At 33.4% G+C, this 14,623-nt stretch overlaps 2 protein-coding genes across 6 annotated transcripts in view; both read left to right on the top strand.

The window, feature by feature from the left end:
* Positions 8,095 to 9,294, top strand: LOC104701680. The gene has a single exon (XM_010417418.2). It carries the CDS (start codon positions 8,233 to 8,235, stop codon positions 9,076 to 9,078), a length of 846 nt encoding a protein of 281 aa, XP_010415720.1. The 5' UTR covers positions 8,095 to 8,232; the 3' UTR covers positions 9,079 to 9,294.
* Positions 11,614 to 14,623, top strand: part of LOC104701679 (beta carbonic anhydrase 4) — a 5,449-nt gene continuing 2,439 nt past the window's right edge. Inside the window, exons 1-4 of one of the 5 annotated variants that reach the window (XM_010417415.2) lie at positions 11,614 to 11,749; positions 12,357 to 12,442; positions 13,996 to 14,060; positions 14,449 to 14,589. In XM_010417415.2, the coding sequence (XP_010415717.1) occupies positions 12,389 to 12,442; positions 13,996 to 14,060; positions 14,449 to 14,589 (260 nt within the window). In that variant the 5' untranslated portion in view covers positions 11,614 to 11,749; positions 12,357 to 12,388. Of the gene's footprint in view, positions 11,750 to 12,335; positions 12,443 to 13,726; positions 13,862 to 13,995; positions 14,061 to 14,448; positions 14,590 to 14,623 lie in introns of those variants that run through there. The other 4 variants (XM_010417413.2, XM_010417414.2, XM_010417416.2 and 1 more) reach the window with 4 other exon arrangements.

Genomic DNA, 14,623 nt, shown 5'->3' with positions numbered 1-14,623 from the left:
AGATCGATTTGAAAACTTAACAATTCCGGTTTGGTTTGATTTTGTTCATGTTCTGAAATTTTCTGAAGTTAGAAGCAGTGCTCGTGGTCTATGATCGTAACTCCGAAGCAGGTACGAATCCTCTTTGATTTTCATTTTCTGGGTTGGTTTTAAATTACAGCCTTTGATTGTGTGTGGAATCAAGTTTCAATTTTGAATTAGCTTTAAGCTTTGATCTGTCTATATAATTTATGGGTTTGAAGCTTTGAACTGTCTATATAATTTCTGGGTTCGAAGCTTGTTTGATGTGTTTGATGTGTGAGTGGTTGATCCTTTTGGTGTTACATACTTGGAATAGGAACAAGTCTTATTCGTTTTTGTGTTTTTGTGTCTTATCGAGTCAGTCTTAGAGTTAAGGTTAGTGATCTTAAGAGTCACTTTAGAGCAGTATAAGTCACAACATCCTTCTTACGCATCATGATCTAAGTTTATCTTGTTCGGAAATTAGTTGGTTTGGTTGATGTGTTATAGAATGAGAAAAACTTGAAATGCTGAGCATTTTTTTCTTTTCTTTTCTTTATAGAATGGATTCACAATCATTGGAGACAATGGCAGCTTTAAATGCTGAGCATGAATATCATGCAATGAATGAAGATGGCCAAGAGGCTGAAACTCAAGGAGGAGCACAAAGTGAAACGCAGCCTACTCAAGAGACTACTACAGACCAAACGGTATTTAACTCTAATAAACGCTTAAAGTCTGATGTTTGGAAAGAGTTTATACCAGTAGAAGGACTAGGAACAGATGGTAAACATAGAGGTCGTTGCATTCACTGTAATAAGAAGATGATTGTAGAAATTAGTCAAGGAACATCATCTGTTAAGCGTCATTTAGCTATTTGTCCAAAGAGACCTCCAGAGCTGAGTAAAAAAAGTGAGTATGATCAGAAAGTAGATCGTGAAATGGTTACTGAAATTATTGTATACCATGATATGCCTTTCCGTTATGTTGAATATGAGAAAGTGAGAGCTAGAGATAAGTATTTGAATCCAAACTGTCAGCCGATATGTAGACAAACTGCTGGGAATGATGTGTTTAAGAGGTATGAATTGGAAAAAGAAAAGGTGAAAAAGATCTTTGCAGGATTCAAAAGAAGAGTATGTTGTACAGCTGATTTGTGGACAGCTCGTGGCACTCTCATTGGCTATATTTGTTTGACCGCCCATTATGTTGATGATGAGTGGAGGTTGAACAACAAGATTCTAGCATTCTGTGAAATGAAACCTCCACATACAGGTGAAGAAATAGCTAATAAAATTCTTAGTTGTTTGAAGGAGTGGGGTTTAGAAAAGAAGATTTTCTCTTTAACTTTGGATAATGCTAAGAATAATGACAGTATGCAGAAGATCCTTAAGCATCGTCTTCAGATGATTAATGGTAATGGATTGTTGTGTGATGGGAAGTTTTTTCATGTCAGATGTTGTGCTCATGTGTTGAATCTTATTGTGTCAGAAGGTTTATCAGTAGCTACTGATTTATTGGAAAATATTAGAGAGAGTGTTAGGTTTGTCAAACTATCTACTTCTAGGAGAGAAGCATTTGCCGCATGTGTTGAGAGTGTAGGGATTATAAGTGGTGCTGGATTATCTCTAGATGTCCCTACACGTTGGAACTCAACATATGATATGCTTGCCAGAGCTTTAAAGTTCCGCAAGGCATTTGTTAGTCTAAAAGAATGTGACAGAAATTACAAGTCATTGCCTTCCGAGGATGAGTGGGACCGTGGAGAGAAAATTTGTGACATCTTGAAGCCATTTAGTACCATCACTACTTATTTCTCAGGTGTCAAATATCCTACATCGAATGTGTATTTTCTGCAAGTTTGGAAAATTGAGCGTCTTTTGAAGAACTATGCAGTTTGTGGTGATTTTAGAGTAGAAGAGATGGCTAGGAAGATGCGGTTGAAGTTTGATAAATATTGGGATCAGTACAGTATCATATTAGCTATGGGAGCTATCTTAGACCCAAGGTTAAAGGTGCAAATTCTTCAATCAGCTTTTGATAAATTGGATCCGAGTACTTCTAAAGAAAAGGTTAAGGTTGTTGTGAAAAATTTAGAGGATCTTTACAAAGAACACAAGGAAAAAGTTTGGACTTCTTCAACTTTCTCAACAACACAAACTCCACTTGATCTTCTTAATGAATCACCACTAGAGGATGATCCGAATTATGTAAGTATTTTTCTCCATTTATTTAGTGTCTTCTTAATGAATGCATGATGTGTTTGTATGAGGTTTGTATTTTTGAATGCGGTTTGTATTTTTGAATGCAGGATGTGTTTGAGCTTGAGAGGAGCATACAAGCTGGTTCTGACAACACAAAGTCTAATTTGCAAAATTATTTGGAAGATCCAAGGCTAGATTTGAGGTCTTTTACAGATATGGAGGTTTTGAGCTATTGGAAAGGCAATGGGTAACGCTATGGTGATTTGGCTTCTCTAGCTTGTGATGTTCTTAGTATTCCAATTACCACAGTGGCAGCAGAGTCGTCTTTTAGCATTGGAGGTCGTGTATTGTGTCCTTACAGAAACCGCCTCCTTCCAAAAAATGTACAAGCTTTGCTATGTACTCGAAACTGGTTACGTGGTTTTGCTGAGTTAGAAGGTAAAAACATAGTCCAAATTTTTTTAAAAAAAAAATTTCATTGTTTTGTTGATTTATATTTTCAAATTACAGGTGACATTGAAGACAACTTTGATGATGGAGCTGAGTGTACTACATCAGTGGCAAGTAGCTCAGGAGTATGAACCTTTTATGTGTTTATGTTTGATTGTTGTTGCCTTGTGAATTTCTAAACATTTTATGTATTTTAACATTGCAGAACCTTTTATGTATTTAACATTTGTTTTTAGTTTTTGCTTAATCTAATTAGAGTTTATAAACTTTTGAAAATTGTCACAGATATAATAAAATACACAAAATACATAATATAAATCATATTTGTTTTTGGTATAGAAAAGCTATAGACACAAAAATACACAATGCAAAATGCAAAATACATCACATGAGACAAAAAAATTCGGGTACCCACGGGTTTACCCACAAGAGTTAAAACCCGTTCGGGTTTACCCACCAGACCTAAAACCCGTTCGGGTTTTTTGAATTTGGGTTTTTTCTGAGCAGGTTTTTTTCGGGTTCGGGCCGGGCCGGATTTTTTCACCCACCACAACATCCCTAACTCTAAGACAAGCTCTTTTTGGGTAGTTAAAACTACCTCTTTTTGGTAACTTAAAAAGTAACAAAATCCACACAAAAATCGTTTTACATTTTCAATATATACTTCAGTTTCAATTTTGTCATTTCCATTAAAAAAATTAGTAAAGAATTAAAAAAAAAATCTTCGTTAGAAAAAAAATATTGTTATAGATAAATTATGTCTATCACGAGGTATTTCTTATTAAATGCATTTTTATAAGGAGGTTAAATCCGCATATTACCTCCTTATACGCTAATTAAATATATATTATATAAATCCATCTTTGATATCTATTAGATGCATTTAATGAGATATCATTGTACTCCTGCATATTACCTCTTTATATGCTAATTAAAATTTCCAATTTTTTAATTTTAGTTATGAAATTTTCGTTTTATAAAGAGGTTAAATCTGCATATTACCTTCTGATACGCTAATCAAATATATATTATATCAATCCACCCTTTGATATCTTATTAAATGCATTTAATTAGATATCATTGTACTCCTACATATTATCTCTTTATACGCTAACTAAAATTTTCTATTGTGTAATTTTAATTGTGAAATTTTTGTTTTATAAGAAGGTTAAATTTGCATATTATCTCATTATATGCTAATTAAATATATATTCTATAAATCCACCCTTTTGATATCTTATTTAATGATGTAGGCTCTGTTCTTATTTAATGATGTAGTATCTAGACGTAGTATTTGGATGCGACATCTAGATGATGTTTGTTTGTGTTATTGGTTCATGTGTCCATAAATTGTATTTTGATGCAATTACGTTTGTTTTGTAAGTTGATATTTGTATTTGGATACAATATATGTAAAAGATCAAAAACGCGATTTTGCGGTTTTGGCGGAAAAACATAATTTTGCAGTTTTGGCAAAAAAACGTGATTTTGCGGTTTTGGAGGAAAACGTAATTTTGCGAGTTTGGCGAGAAAAACAAGATTTTGTGGTTTTGAAAAGAAAACGAGATTTTTTTGGTTTTGACGGGAAACTAGATTTTGCGGGTTTTAGCGAAAAAAATAAAATTTTGCATTTTTTGCGGGAAAACGTAATTTTGCGAATTTAGCGGAAAAATGAGATTTTGCGGTTTTGATGGGAAAACGAGATTTTACGGTTTTGGCGGAAAAATGAGTTTTTGCGGGAAAACAAGATTTTGCGGTTTTGGCGGAAAAATGAGATTTTGCGATTTTGGCGGAAAAACGAGATTTTGCGATTTTGGCGGGAAAACGAGATTTTGCGATTTGGAGAAAAAACGAGATTTTGCGGTTTTGGCAAGAAAACGAGATTTTGCGGTTTTGGCAAGAAAACGAGATTTTGCAGTTTTGGCGGGAAAACAAGTTTTTTTGTGTTTTTTCGTTTTTGGCATTTTTGGCAAGAAAACGAGATTTTGCGGTTTGGAGAAAAAAACAAGATTTTGCGGTTTTGGTGGGAAAACGTAATTTTGCGGTTTTGGCATGAAAACGTTATTTTGTATTTTTATGTTTTTGGTGGAAAATCGTAATTTTGTGGTTTTGGCGGGAAAATAAGATTTTGCAGTTTTAGCGAGAAAAATGAGATTTTGCATTTTTACCAATTATGGATGAGTTTACCTCATCCAAACTCTCCAAAAAAACTCATCCAGAAATTCGGTTTTTTTGGATGAGTAATTCAAAAATCATTGAGATACCTAATCGAGTTCATTTCTTAATTCTCACTAATCGAACAATAACATGCATATGCATCCAGATACTGCATCTGGTTCACCAAACGAACAGCACCGTACTCATGCATATTATCTCTTTATACGCTAATTAAAATTTCAATTTTGTAGTTTTAATTATGAAAAATATTTGAAATTCTTGTATAACTATAGTTCAAACACTTTATAATTAAAACGATCAACTGAAAATATAGATAAGCGGGATGATAGGTGGAAGCCAAATCACAAAGGAGCCTCAAGGAAAACTCGCTTCTCATATCAAGCTAAAGGCATGCATATCACACATTCACATTTAAGTAACACAAACATCTACAACTAAAGATCACCGCATATCATCACTTCATATGGGTAATTCTCTCTAAGCCTAAACTTTTCAAAGTTAGTTTATGACTTAAAGTAACTAACATTAATGTTGTATAAAACTTAAAATGTAATTAATTAGGGTTTTTTAAAAAAAAACTAGTATTGAATCTGTTAGTTGACTTGTTTCGATTTTATTAGGTTCAATATTTAAATACAACAATCGATATTTAAAAGTAACGTACGTTTTAGTAGATCTACGGTATACCAGTACCACATATATTATCACAACTAGACTTTGAACCCGACAAAACCGATGTGGACCGAAAATCCAAAGCCTAAGAAATATCCCAAAGATATCCAAAAAAAAAGCATAATCGAAAGTTTCAATCGAAATTTCAAGAAAAATATCTACAAAGGAACCAATTTGAGAACCGTATCAAAAAGGTTACAAAACTTAACACATAAATCGTATAATGAGTTCATGACCCGGGCCGTTATAAACGCTGCTAATCGCGTTGACCATAAGCCACATTGGTCAAGATTCACCAAAGGCATACTACAACGTTGTCGTTGTTGTAGGTCAACTTCTCAAACACAAGAAAAACCAAGTGAGAGCTTCTCGAAGATTTCAAACTTTTTTCCTGCAAAGGTCAACACGTGCACCTCAAGCCACCTTCCACGTCAGCACACATGTCAGGACATTGAACAAGTCCGGGTTCGGGTCGAACAAAGTGGTTCTGTAACAAGATAACTACGATTCTACCCCTCTGTTATTATATCGGCCGTCAGCTTCTTCTCATGTTCATTTGCCCATCACGCCATGACGCGCTTTTACTTCCAATCAGCAAAAAGGGAGATAAGAGGAAAATGCATTAGAAAATTCTTATATTCTTTTTTTTTTTTCTCTTTATTAATTGGTGAAATGTTTTTATAATAATTTGGAGAGAATAAAAGAACCTAACTTAGTGTGTGTTTTATAAGATTTGATTGGAGGAAAGTCTTTTTTATTCAGATTTTTGTTCAGCTAAAAAACCCAAAGTTTTCTTTTATTTTTTTATATTTTTTTTGGTGAAAGGGTTTATATGCTTACCCATCTTTTAGATTATCTACTTTGTAATGTATCTATGAAGGTAAGGTTGATTCTAATTACAAGAAAGTCTTCAATTAGTTTAGTTGTTCTAGAATCTCAATTCATATTCAACGCAACAAAAGAAAAATATATAGATTTGTTTTGTTAGATACTAGGATTTCACCTGCGGTATACCGCGGAACTAAATTATTATATTTTAAATAACAATTTTTAATTTATTTAGTTTTCAAATTATCATTTAATTAACTTTTGTCTAATTAATTTAGAATTTTGTTTGGAATTTTTTTTTCTTCTTCTTACGTTTTATAAAATTTATAACTTAATTACACTAAATTTGTTATTAGATAAAATATAAAATTCTAGATTTTTTTGTTCTCTAGAATTAAACAGATGTATATGCCTATATAGTATGTTAGTGTATATTTTGATGTGTATTTAATTTTTTTTTTGTTTTTGGAATATTAGGAATGTGCTATAGTATGTGTAATATTTTATAGTTCATATACTAAATAATTTATAAGTTAATTTTCAAAACTATAATTACAAATCTATAGTATATATGAGATAAATTAATAGTTTTAGTGTTGGTTCTATAGTCTAAAAGGCGGGTCAGACAACATGTTCAAAGATTTTTAATCTGCAAAAACTCATCATACGAAACCCGTGAAAATAAAATTAACTTTAAATACGTTGAGATCAAAAATCTCGGCCACGGATCCTCCTCCAAGATCGAAAATCAATTCGTTTATTGATTAGGCCGATTGTTTAGGAAATTTGTGTATGGAGAAAATATTGTTTTGTAAAATTGGAAACTTAATATTAATTAAATTAATTATAAACTTCATATTAATTAAATTAATTATAAACTTAATAGTTAATACTTAATGTTAAAGGTAGGGCTGGGCATTCGGGTAACCCGTTCGGGTTCGGATATTACTCATTCGGGTTCGGGTAAATGGGTTTAGAAAAATAGAACCCATTGAGTATTTTTAGATATATGGGTTCGTTTCGGTTTGGGTAGTATCGGGTTCGGGTCGGTTTGAGTTACAAATTTTAGAACCCGAACTACATGGTACCCAAAAAAATATAATTAAATTTAAATAAATTTAGTTAAATTTTGACTTACATAACAAAATATTTTAGATATTTTGATTATTTTTGATATTTAGGTATAAAACTAAATGAAATATTCAAAATTATAATCATAATTTTAGGGTAATTGCATTATATTAGTGATAAATATTATAAATATGTTTATATGTTCGGATTTAATGGGTACCCAAACGGGTACCGGGTATTACCTGATCCTAACCCGAACCTATGGATATTAAAAAATAGAATCCACTTAATGGAAGTGTTTCTATTGTTTTGGAAATTTATTTAGGAAGAGAAATCTTATTTTCAAAAATAAAAACTTAATATTAATTAATTAAATGAAAAACTAATTAATAATTAATAACAATAGCATACTTGTAAATAGGTATGAATTTCAAGATTTATTTTATAAATGTCTAAAAAAACGTATATATAGACGGATAAAATTCATTTTTGTTGTAGACCAATTTATCAAGTGAGCTTTGACCGGAGATTAACGACGATATTTGACCATATTATTTTAAGTTTTTCACAGTCTCATCATTAAAAAAAAAAAGAGAAAATAATATTTTAATACAAAAAATAGGAAAAAGAAAAAGAAAAGAAGAGGTGTTAAGATTTGGGAGCTAATTAATAATAATATCACAAACCATATATAAAAAGAGAGCAAAGGCTTCACCTATTTTTATCAAATCTCAACAAAACACTCTTCTCTTATTTTCAGACAAAACAAAAGAGAAAAAAAACTTTTTTTGTGTTTATGTGTTTTGAGATCTGATTGATAAAAAAAAAGATGCAAGTTGTTTCTCCTTCATCTCCGGCGCAACAATTCGCCGGAAAAGAGAGGTTTTTAGAGGTTTACGGTAAATTAAACAACGAATTTGGCTCCAAACTAAAGATTGGTTCTACAACAGAGCAAGAACATAGAGATCATCATCATAATCTTGATAAATCACGGTTGAATCAGAACAAGACCAAAGCAGAATCTGATGAGGAAGAAGAAGGAGAAGAGTTCTCATTCGCAAGTATAAACGCAGAGAATTCACCAATAACCGCAGAAGAAGCGTTCGAAGACGGTCAGATCCGACCGGTTTATCCTCTGTTTAACCGGAATATTTTCTTCGACGATCCAAAGGAAGAAACTTTACGTTCACCTCTCAAGAAACTCTTCGTGGAAGCCACCACCACCGCGGAGGACGAAGATGAAGAAGAGCCGATGGGTCCTTATTGTTCATGGAAAGGTCGTACGGTGGTAGAAGCATCACCGGAGACTTGTCGGAAAAGTAACTCGACAGGGTTTTCGAAGCTATGGAGGTTTAAAGATCTTGTTTTGAGAAGTAACAGCGATGGTAGAGACGCGTTTGTGTTTCTAAGCAACGGGAGAGATGGTGACAAGAACCAACCAACTTCTTCGTCTTCGTCGTCGTCGGTGAAATCAAAGAGAACGGAGAAAGAGAAAGAGAAGACGAAAACGGAGAAGAAGAAGAAGAACATGAGAACGAAGTCGGCACATGAGAAATTGTATACGAGAAACAGAGCAATGAGAGAAGAAGGTAAACGAAGATCGTATCTTCCCTACAAACATGTTGGATTCTTCACTAATGTCAATGGTTTAACCAGAAATGTTAATCCTTTCTGATTAAACCGATCCGTATCAATTTCTCTCTCTACCGACAACTCTTATTATGCCTTTGTGTATATAATATCTAACCTTTTTTTTTTTTGGGTACCTTTTTGTATTATAAAACGGACCTTCTTTTTTTTGTTAAGTAAAAAAAAAAGTGAAATTTACTTATTAAATTTCTCAATGTGTCCATTTGATTTGATATTGTGGATAAAGAACGAGATTCACCGATCCTTTTATGTTGTTGGCATCTAAAAGATTACCCTAAATCTTTTTTCCCACCCTCAATCTTTCTTTCTTTCTTNTTTTTTTTTTTTTTTTTTTTTTTTGTCAAAACACCCTCAATCTTTCTTTAGCTATGAAAGAATGTTTTTACTCATTTCATCCAATTTCAGAAATGTATAATAGAAATTGGTAGTTTTTTGGTCATGTAATGTAATCTATATACTACACAAGTAAGTGTAATAGATCAATGGATTTATTGATTTTGATGACACGTTTTGATAGACCAAAGCATATATACGAACAAATATTTTTAGTATCAGTTTGTACAAAATGTTAGATCCACAAGAATATTTTTAAAAGATGCTAGAATAATAAGTACGGTATTATATCTCTATCTAATTTGATTAACGAAGGCCGCAGACCACATGTAAAAAAAAACATTTTAGAGGTGTGGCTACTGGCTACAAATTAGTCGCATTTATTTTTGATAGCTTAGTTTCACAAATTCTGTTTACCGACAAAATTAACTGTTTAGATGAGGACAAAAAAGAAAAGGTAAAAGAACGAGAGAAGGTTAGTCTCTGTAAAAACCCTAAAATCGCCGCACAAGAGAGAGCTGCCATCAACTTTGATTTGCCTCTCCGGTTGCTCTTCCGGCGCTGGAGAGGGCTCTGTCCCGAATAGTTTTCTTTTTTTGTAGTTCCTTTTCAGTTTCCCGCCTCTTGCTCTGTTGTCGCTGTCGGTTGGGTGCATCTAGAAGGTGGTGGATCCGGTGATTCCTTGGTGTGTGAAGCGAAGATCTGTTGGGTGGAGATCGCCGGTGAAGGCTCTGATACAGATGTTGGAGAACAGCGTCGACTCTTAGCCATGTCTGGTGGATCTGTGGCGATTCCGTTTTCGGTTTTGTCACTGGCGGTGTGTGGTGAGAACGGTGGTCTGTGGGCTTTGGAGAGTAGTGAGGGCTGAAGCTTTCTTCGACGAGATTCAGTGGTGGGGTTTAGGTTCTTCTTCAAACCTTACCTCTCATATCAGCCATGGCGGTGTCCTGCAGCAAGGGGTGGTGGCGTTTTTGTTTTTTTTTCAGTCCGGCCAAGGTGGTGAATGCCTCTTGGTCGGGTCAGTCGGATGTAGTGTCTGTTTTAGGTTTAAGACCGGAACAGGGAAAGCCGGAGAGACCAAGCTTCTCTGATATTGCGCCTCTGGGTGTTGAAGCTATTGAGACAAGTTCTATACGTCGATCATGAGGATCTAATCGCTGGTTTTTGAGTTGTTTTCAGTAGTAGCTTAGGCATCCTCTGTGTTAGTATTTGTTTTCGTGTCATTGGGTCAATTTAGGTGGTTTAAGAGATGATTTCACTCTGAGCCGTTGAGTGTTATCTATCTCATTGTGGTTAAAAAATGCAATGGTTCTCGATTGGATAGCGTTGGATATACCTTGTGTTCCAAGTCTATGGAGGTGAATGTAATGTGTCTTTGATTTGGTTGTAACTTTGATTTAGTGAATGAAAAGTTGATGTTTGAGCCAAAAAAAGAAAAAAAAAACTGTTTAGATTGTCGTCGAAGTACAAACCACACTATTGGAACTTTGGTAGTGACAAGTGACAACACATCTGCTAACCAAACTCAATGTCTCCTCCGGAAAACAAGATTACAACAACTAATATAGCGTTATATGTATGAGGCCCATGTAAAATAGTTGGGCCAAGAACAAGAATCATAGGCATGTAATCCTGGTCCAGGGTGACGAACACCACTCAGAAATAGATAGTTTATAATATTCTTGTAGATAGATTCATCAAGCCCAATAATTTTCTGGTTTAGGATTCAAAAAGTAGATTAATAGTAGTATTGTTGACTCAAAACAAACTTATAATTTATAGAATTAAAAAAAAATTGTCAATAATAAAAAATTTGATTTAATTTCTGTTAGATTAATGAAATTCAGAATATTTACGTGAAAGCATATATATAGATGATAATCATCTGATTTATCTTCTACCATTATTTTTAGTGTTTTCTCATGATATCAATAACTAATATATTAAATATACAGAGATCTCTTATATCTGGTTGTGATTTTTACTAAATAAATAACAGAACCAAATAAAAAGAAGAAGAAAAAAAAAAAGAACACATGGAAGAAGAAGAAGTCCTGCTTCACTCACCTTTCGCTTTCTCTATCCCCTTAACAGAGCTCCCCCACATTGCTCGAACGGTCGTCATAAATTCCTTGTTACCTCGAAAATCCAAAATCCCCATATCCCTCCAATCTTCTATCCAAAATAAACATATAAATTAACATTTTTTTGGGGTTTTTTATTATAATTATTAATAATTCGATTCCCCAAAAAAAAACTTTGCCTCATCATCTTCGAACTGTTCCCACGTCCATAAGAGTTTTTCGAGGAGCTAGAGAAAGAGCGTTACCCAAGTGCTTCATCTTCATTCTCTTAACACTTAGGTAACTTTTATCTTTTCTTATCTCAATTTCTTTGAACAAAACCGAATCCATTTTTTCCACCAATTAAAAAAGAAAACACAAGAACTTCGTTTCACGTTCATGTTTGAAAAAGGAAAAAAGACGAATATATACAGTATAATATAATGATGTTTGTTTGAATTGTGGTTTGTTGACAGTGAGCCCATTTGTTTTCCCGAAATAGGTTAAGAACTTAATAGTATAATAGAATAAACACTTCGTGGCAACGAATATAGTCTTATACAATAATGGTTAATGGAAATGAAATTGGACCTTCGGTCCTAATGAAAAGCCAGCTTGCGTTTCTTGAGCATTTTAAGCCAAAAAAAAGTTTGAAAATTTCTATGCATATTATATAACTGGAACTAAAGAGTCATAGAACCATTCCGGATTTAGATCATCTATCTATTTTTAATATTTGTGCTGCATTATTTGATCTCTAAATATAATAAAATTACAAATCTGTTATGAATATGCCGACGTGAGAGTAATCAATAATGTAGTCGATTTGTAAGTTACAGTGTGACGTTTTCTCAGAAGTTTATTTAGATGTATTTTTTTTTTAAAGGATAGGTGTTGGACTGGACAGGTCTCAAGGAGAAGCAGAAAGAGATCAGGTTCATGGCTCCTGCATTTGGCAAATGTTTCATGTTCTGCTGTGCTAAGACCTCCCCGGTATGTCCGAGCTATTCATTTGTCAATTTATTTACAATTGGGTAACGTAATAGATTTTGGATTATTTTAGTTGATAGTGCTAGTGTTTTTGCACCAAATTATATTATACTTTTTGGTGCAAGCACCAAATTATTTAAAAGTGACGAAACTGAATCGAAAAAGTAATGAACTAATGCTGATTAAAAAAAATGCTGACGCGTAGAAGCCAACTGGCGAGTCGGTTACAAAAACATGACCGCGTCAGCTCGTAGGCTTGCCTTGGTTGACTTATCCTTCTATGCCATTGGCCACCAGCCCATCGGAAAAGACGCAGACCAAATTTGCTTTATATATATAGCCTTTACGGAAAGAACCAAAAAAAAAAAAAAACTGATCATTTGCCACGCTGCGTTTTGTTTACTTTTTTAGCGATCAGTTTTATGGTCAAACTATAGTAATTTATTAGTACTAGTAAAAATGACTTACAGCGTCAATCAAGAAGATCAACATATACATACATGTAGTGGTAGCATGTCATGTATAGTTGACTTAAATATATTTTGATGAAAATTAATTTCTGATGATGAGGGGCATCTTGGCGCTGGTGATGGCATGTTAAACTCATGCTTTCTCTAATTTTGTTTTGTTTTGTTTGTAATCCCATGTTTATACCATATCCTGCATGATGATTTCTGATTACTATTCGTATGAAAAAAAGTTTTCCCAAACAAAAAAAATTGATTGATGTAAACCCAAAATAAATAAAAAAGTATTCTTTTAATTATTGGGTATGAGAAACCTAACACAAAAACTGTACCACTACATATATAAAGATAAAGAAGTCAAATGAACTGTTGTAGTCAAATAAGGTATAAACTGGGGTGAAATTTTATTTTCTATATATATTTTTTTACTTTCTTATTTTTTTCTTTACCTCCAAAAAAAAGCAAATGGATTTTTATTGAAAAAAATCATCAGTACCACGGAGAATATAGAACCTAAAAATATATTCAGAGCATATGTTTCATTCTTTTACTCCCCATACCATCCACAAAGACATAAGCACATGCTTATTCTCTCTTCCTCAATCAACATATTCACCNCCCCCCCCCCCCACACTATTAAAAATAGTTTCCTCCAATCATTTTTTTATTTTATTATAATATAATCTTCCCATTTTTGTGGAGTTACTTTTTTCCCCTTGGAAGAAACTTTTTTATTTTGGTAAAAGAGTTGAACACACACACCAAATGGGCATAAGAGAGAGAGAGAGAGAGAGATCACAGGTCTATAAATACCTACTAGCCCAAGACTAATCCCATCACACACAATTCACAACGAAAAGAAAAGCATTAACTGATTTTCACATTCTTCGATAAGGATTTCTTAAACTTCTCCCTCTGCTTTTGTGTAAAAAAAACAAAAACCAAACCTTCAAAGGTCCCTTTCTCAAATCATCATCATCATCATCATCAGATCCCAAATTCATGAAATTCATTACTTTTTTTTTTTTGTTTTTCCTTCGATTTCACCCAATTAAAACTACCTTTTTTTTTTGTTTTGTTACTATTTAGGAAGGAGACGAAATGGACACAGACTCGTACGAAGCCGCCATTACAGGACTCAAGGATCTTCTCAGGTACGCACACTCTCTCTCTCTCTGACTCAAAAAGGACAATTATTTCATCAACTTGTCGGTCATATCCACTGTTCATCTTTCAAACGCTTTTTTCCCAACAATCATCATCATCATCATCATCATGCTTAAACGGCAAAATCAACGCCATCGCCATAGCATAAACTCTTGCGTTGAATCGGAAAAATAAAATAAAAAGTTGCGTTTGTTTTTGATTTCCGCGTTTTTTGTTTTGATCAAAGAAAAAGTTAAGTAGGGATGTCATACACGTGGATTGATCTTAGCCGTTGATCACTAGATCCTACTTCTTTGCCTTGGGGATAAAGTTTTTTTTTTTTCACAATTTAATTATCTCTGTTTTTTTTTTGTTTTTGGTTAATGGGGTATATAGTAAAAAAGCGGATCTTGGAAACGTAGCAGCCGCGAAGATCATAGCGTTGACGGAAGAGCTAAAGGAGATCGATTCAGACAACTCAGACGCGATTGCACGAATCAAGTCTGGTTTCACCCATTTCAAAACTGAGATATACTTGTGAGTATATATCCTTTTTTTTTTTTTTTTTTTT

Source organism: Camelina sativa, chromosome 7 (genome assembly GCF_000633955.1).
Source record: "Camelina sativa cultivar DH55 chromosome 7, Cs, whole genome shotgun sequence".
Lineage (NCBI taxonomy): Eukaryota > Viridiplantae > Streptophyta > Magnoliopsida > Brassicales > Brassicaceae > Camelina > Camelina sativa.
The sequence above is the reverse complement of the archived record's forward strand: the minus strand, read 5'-3'. Positions and strand labels throughout refer to the sequence as shown.

Bases quoted from the DNA above. Each gene is read 5' to 3' on its own strand.
- LOC104701680 (XM_010417418.2), top strand. From the start codon at position 8,233: ATGCAAGTTGTTTCTCCTTCATCTCCGGCGCAACAATTCGCCGGAAAA.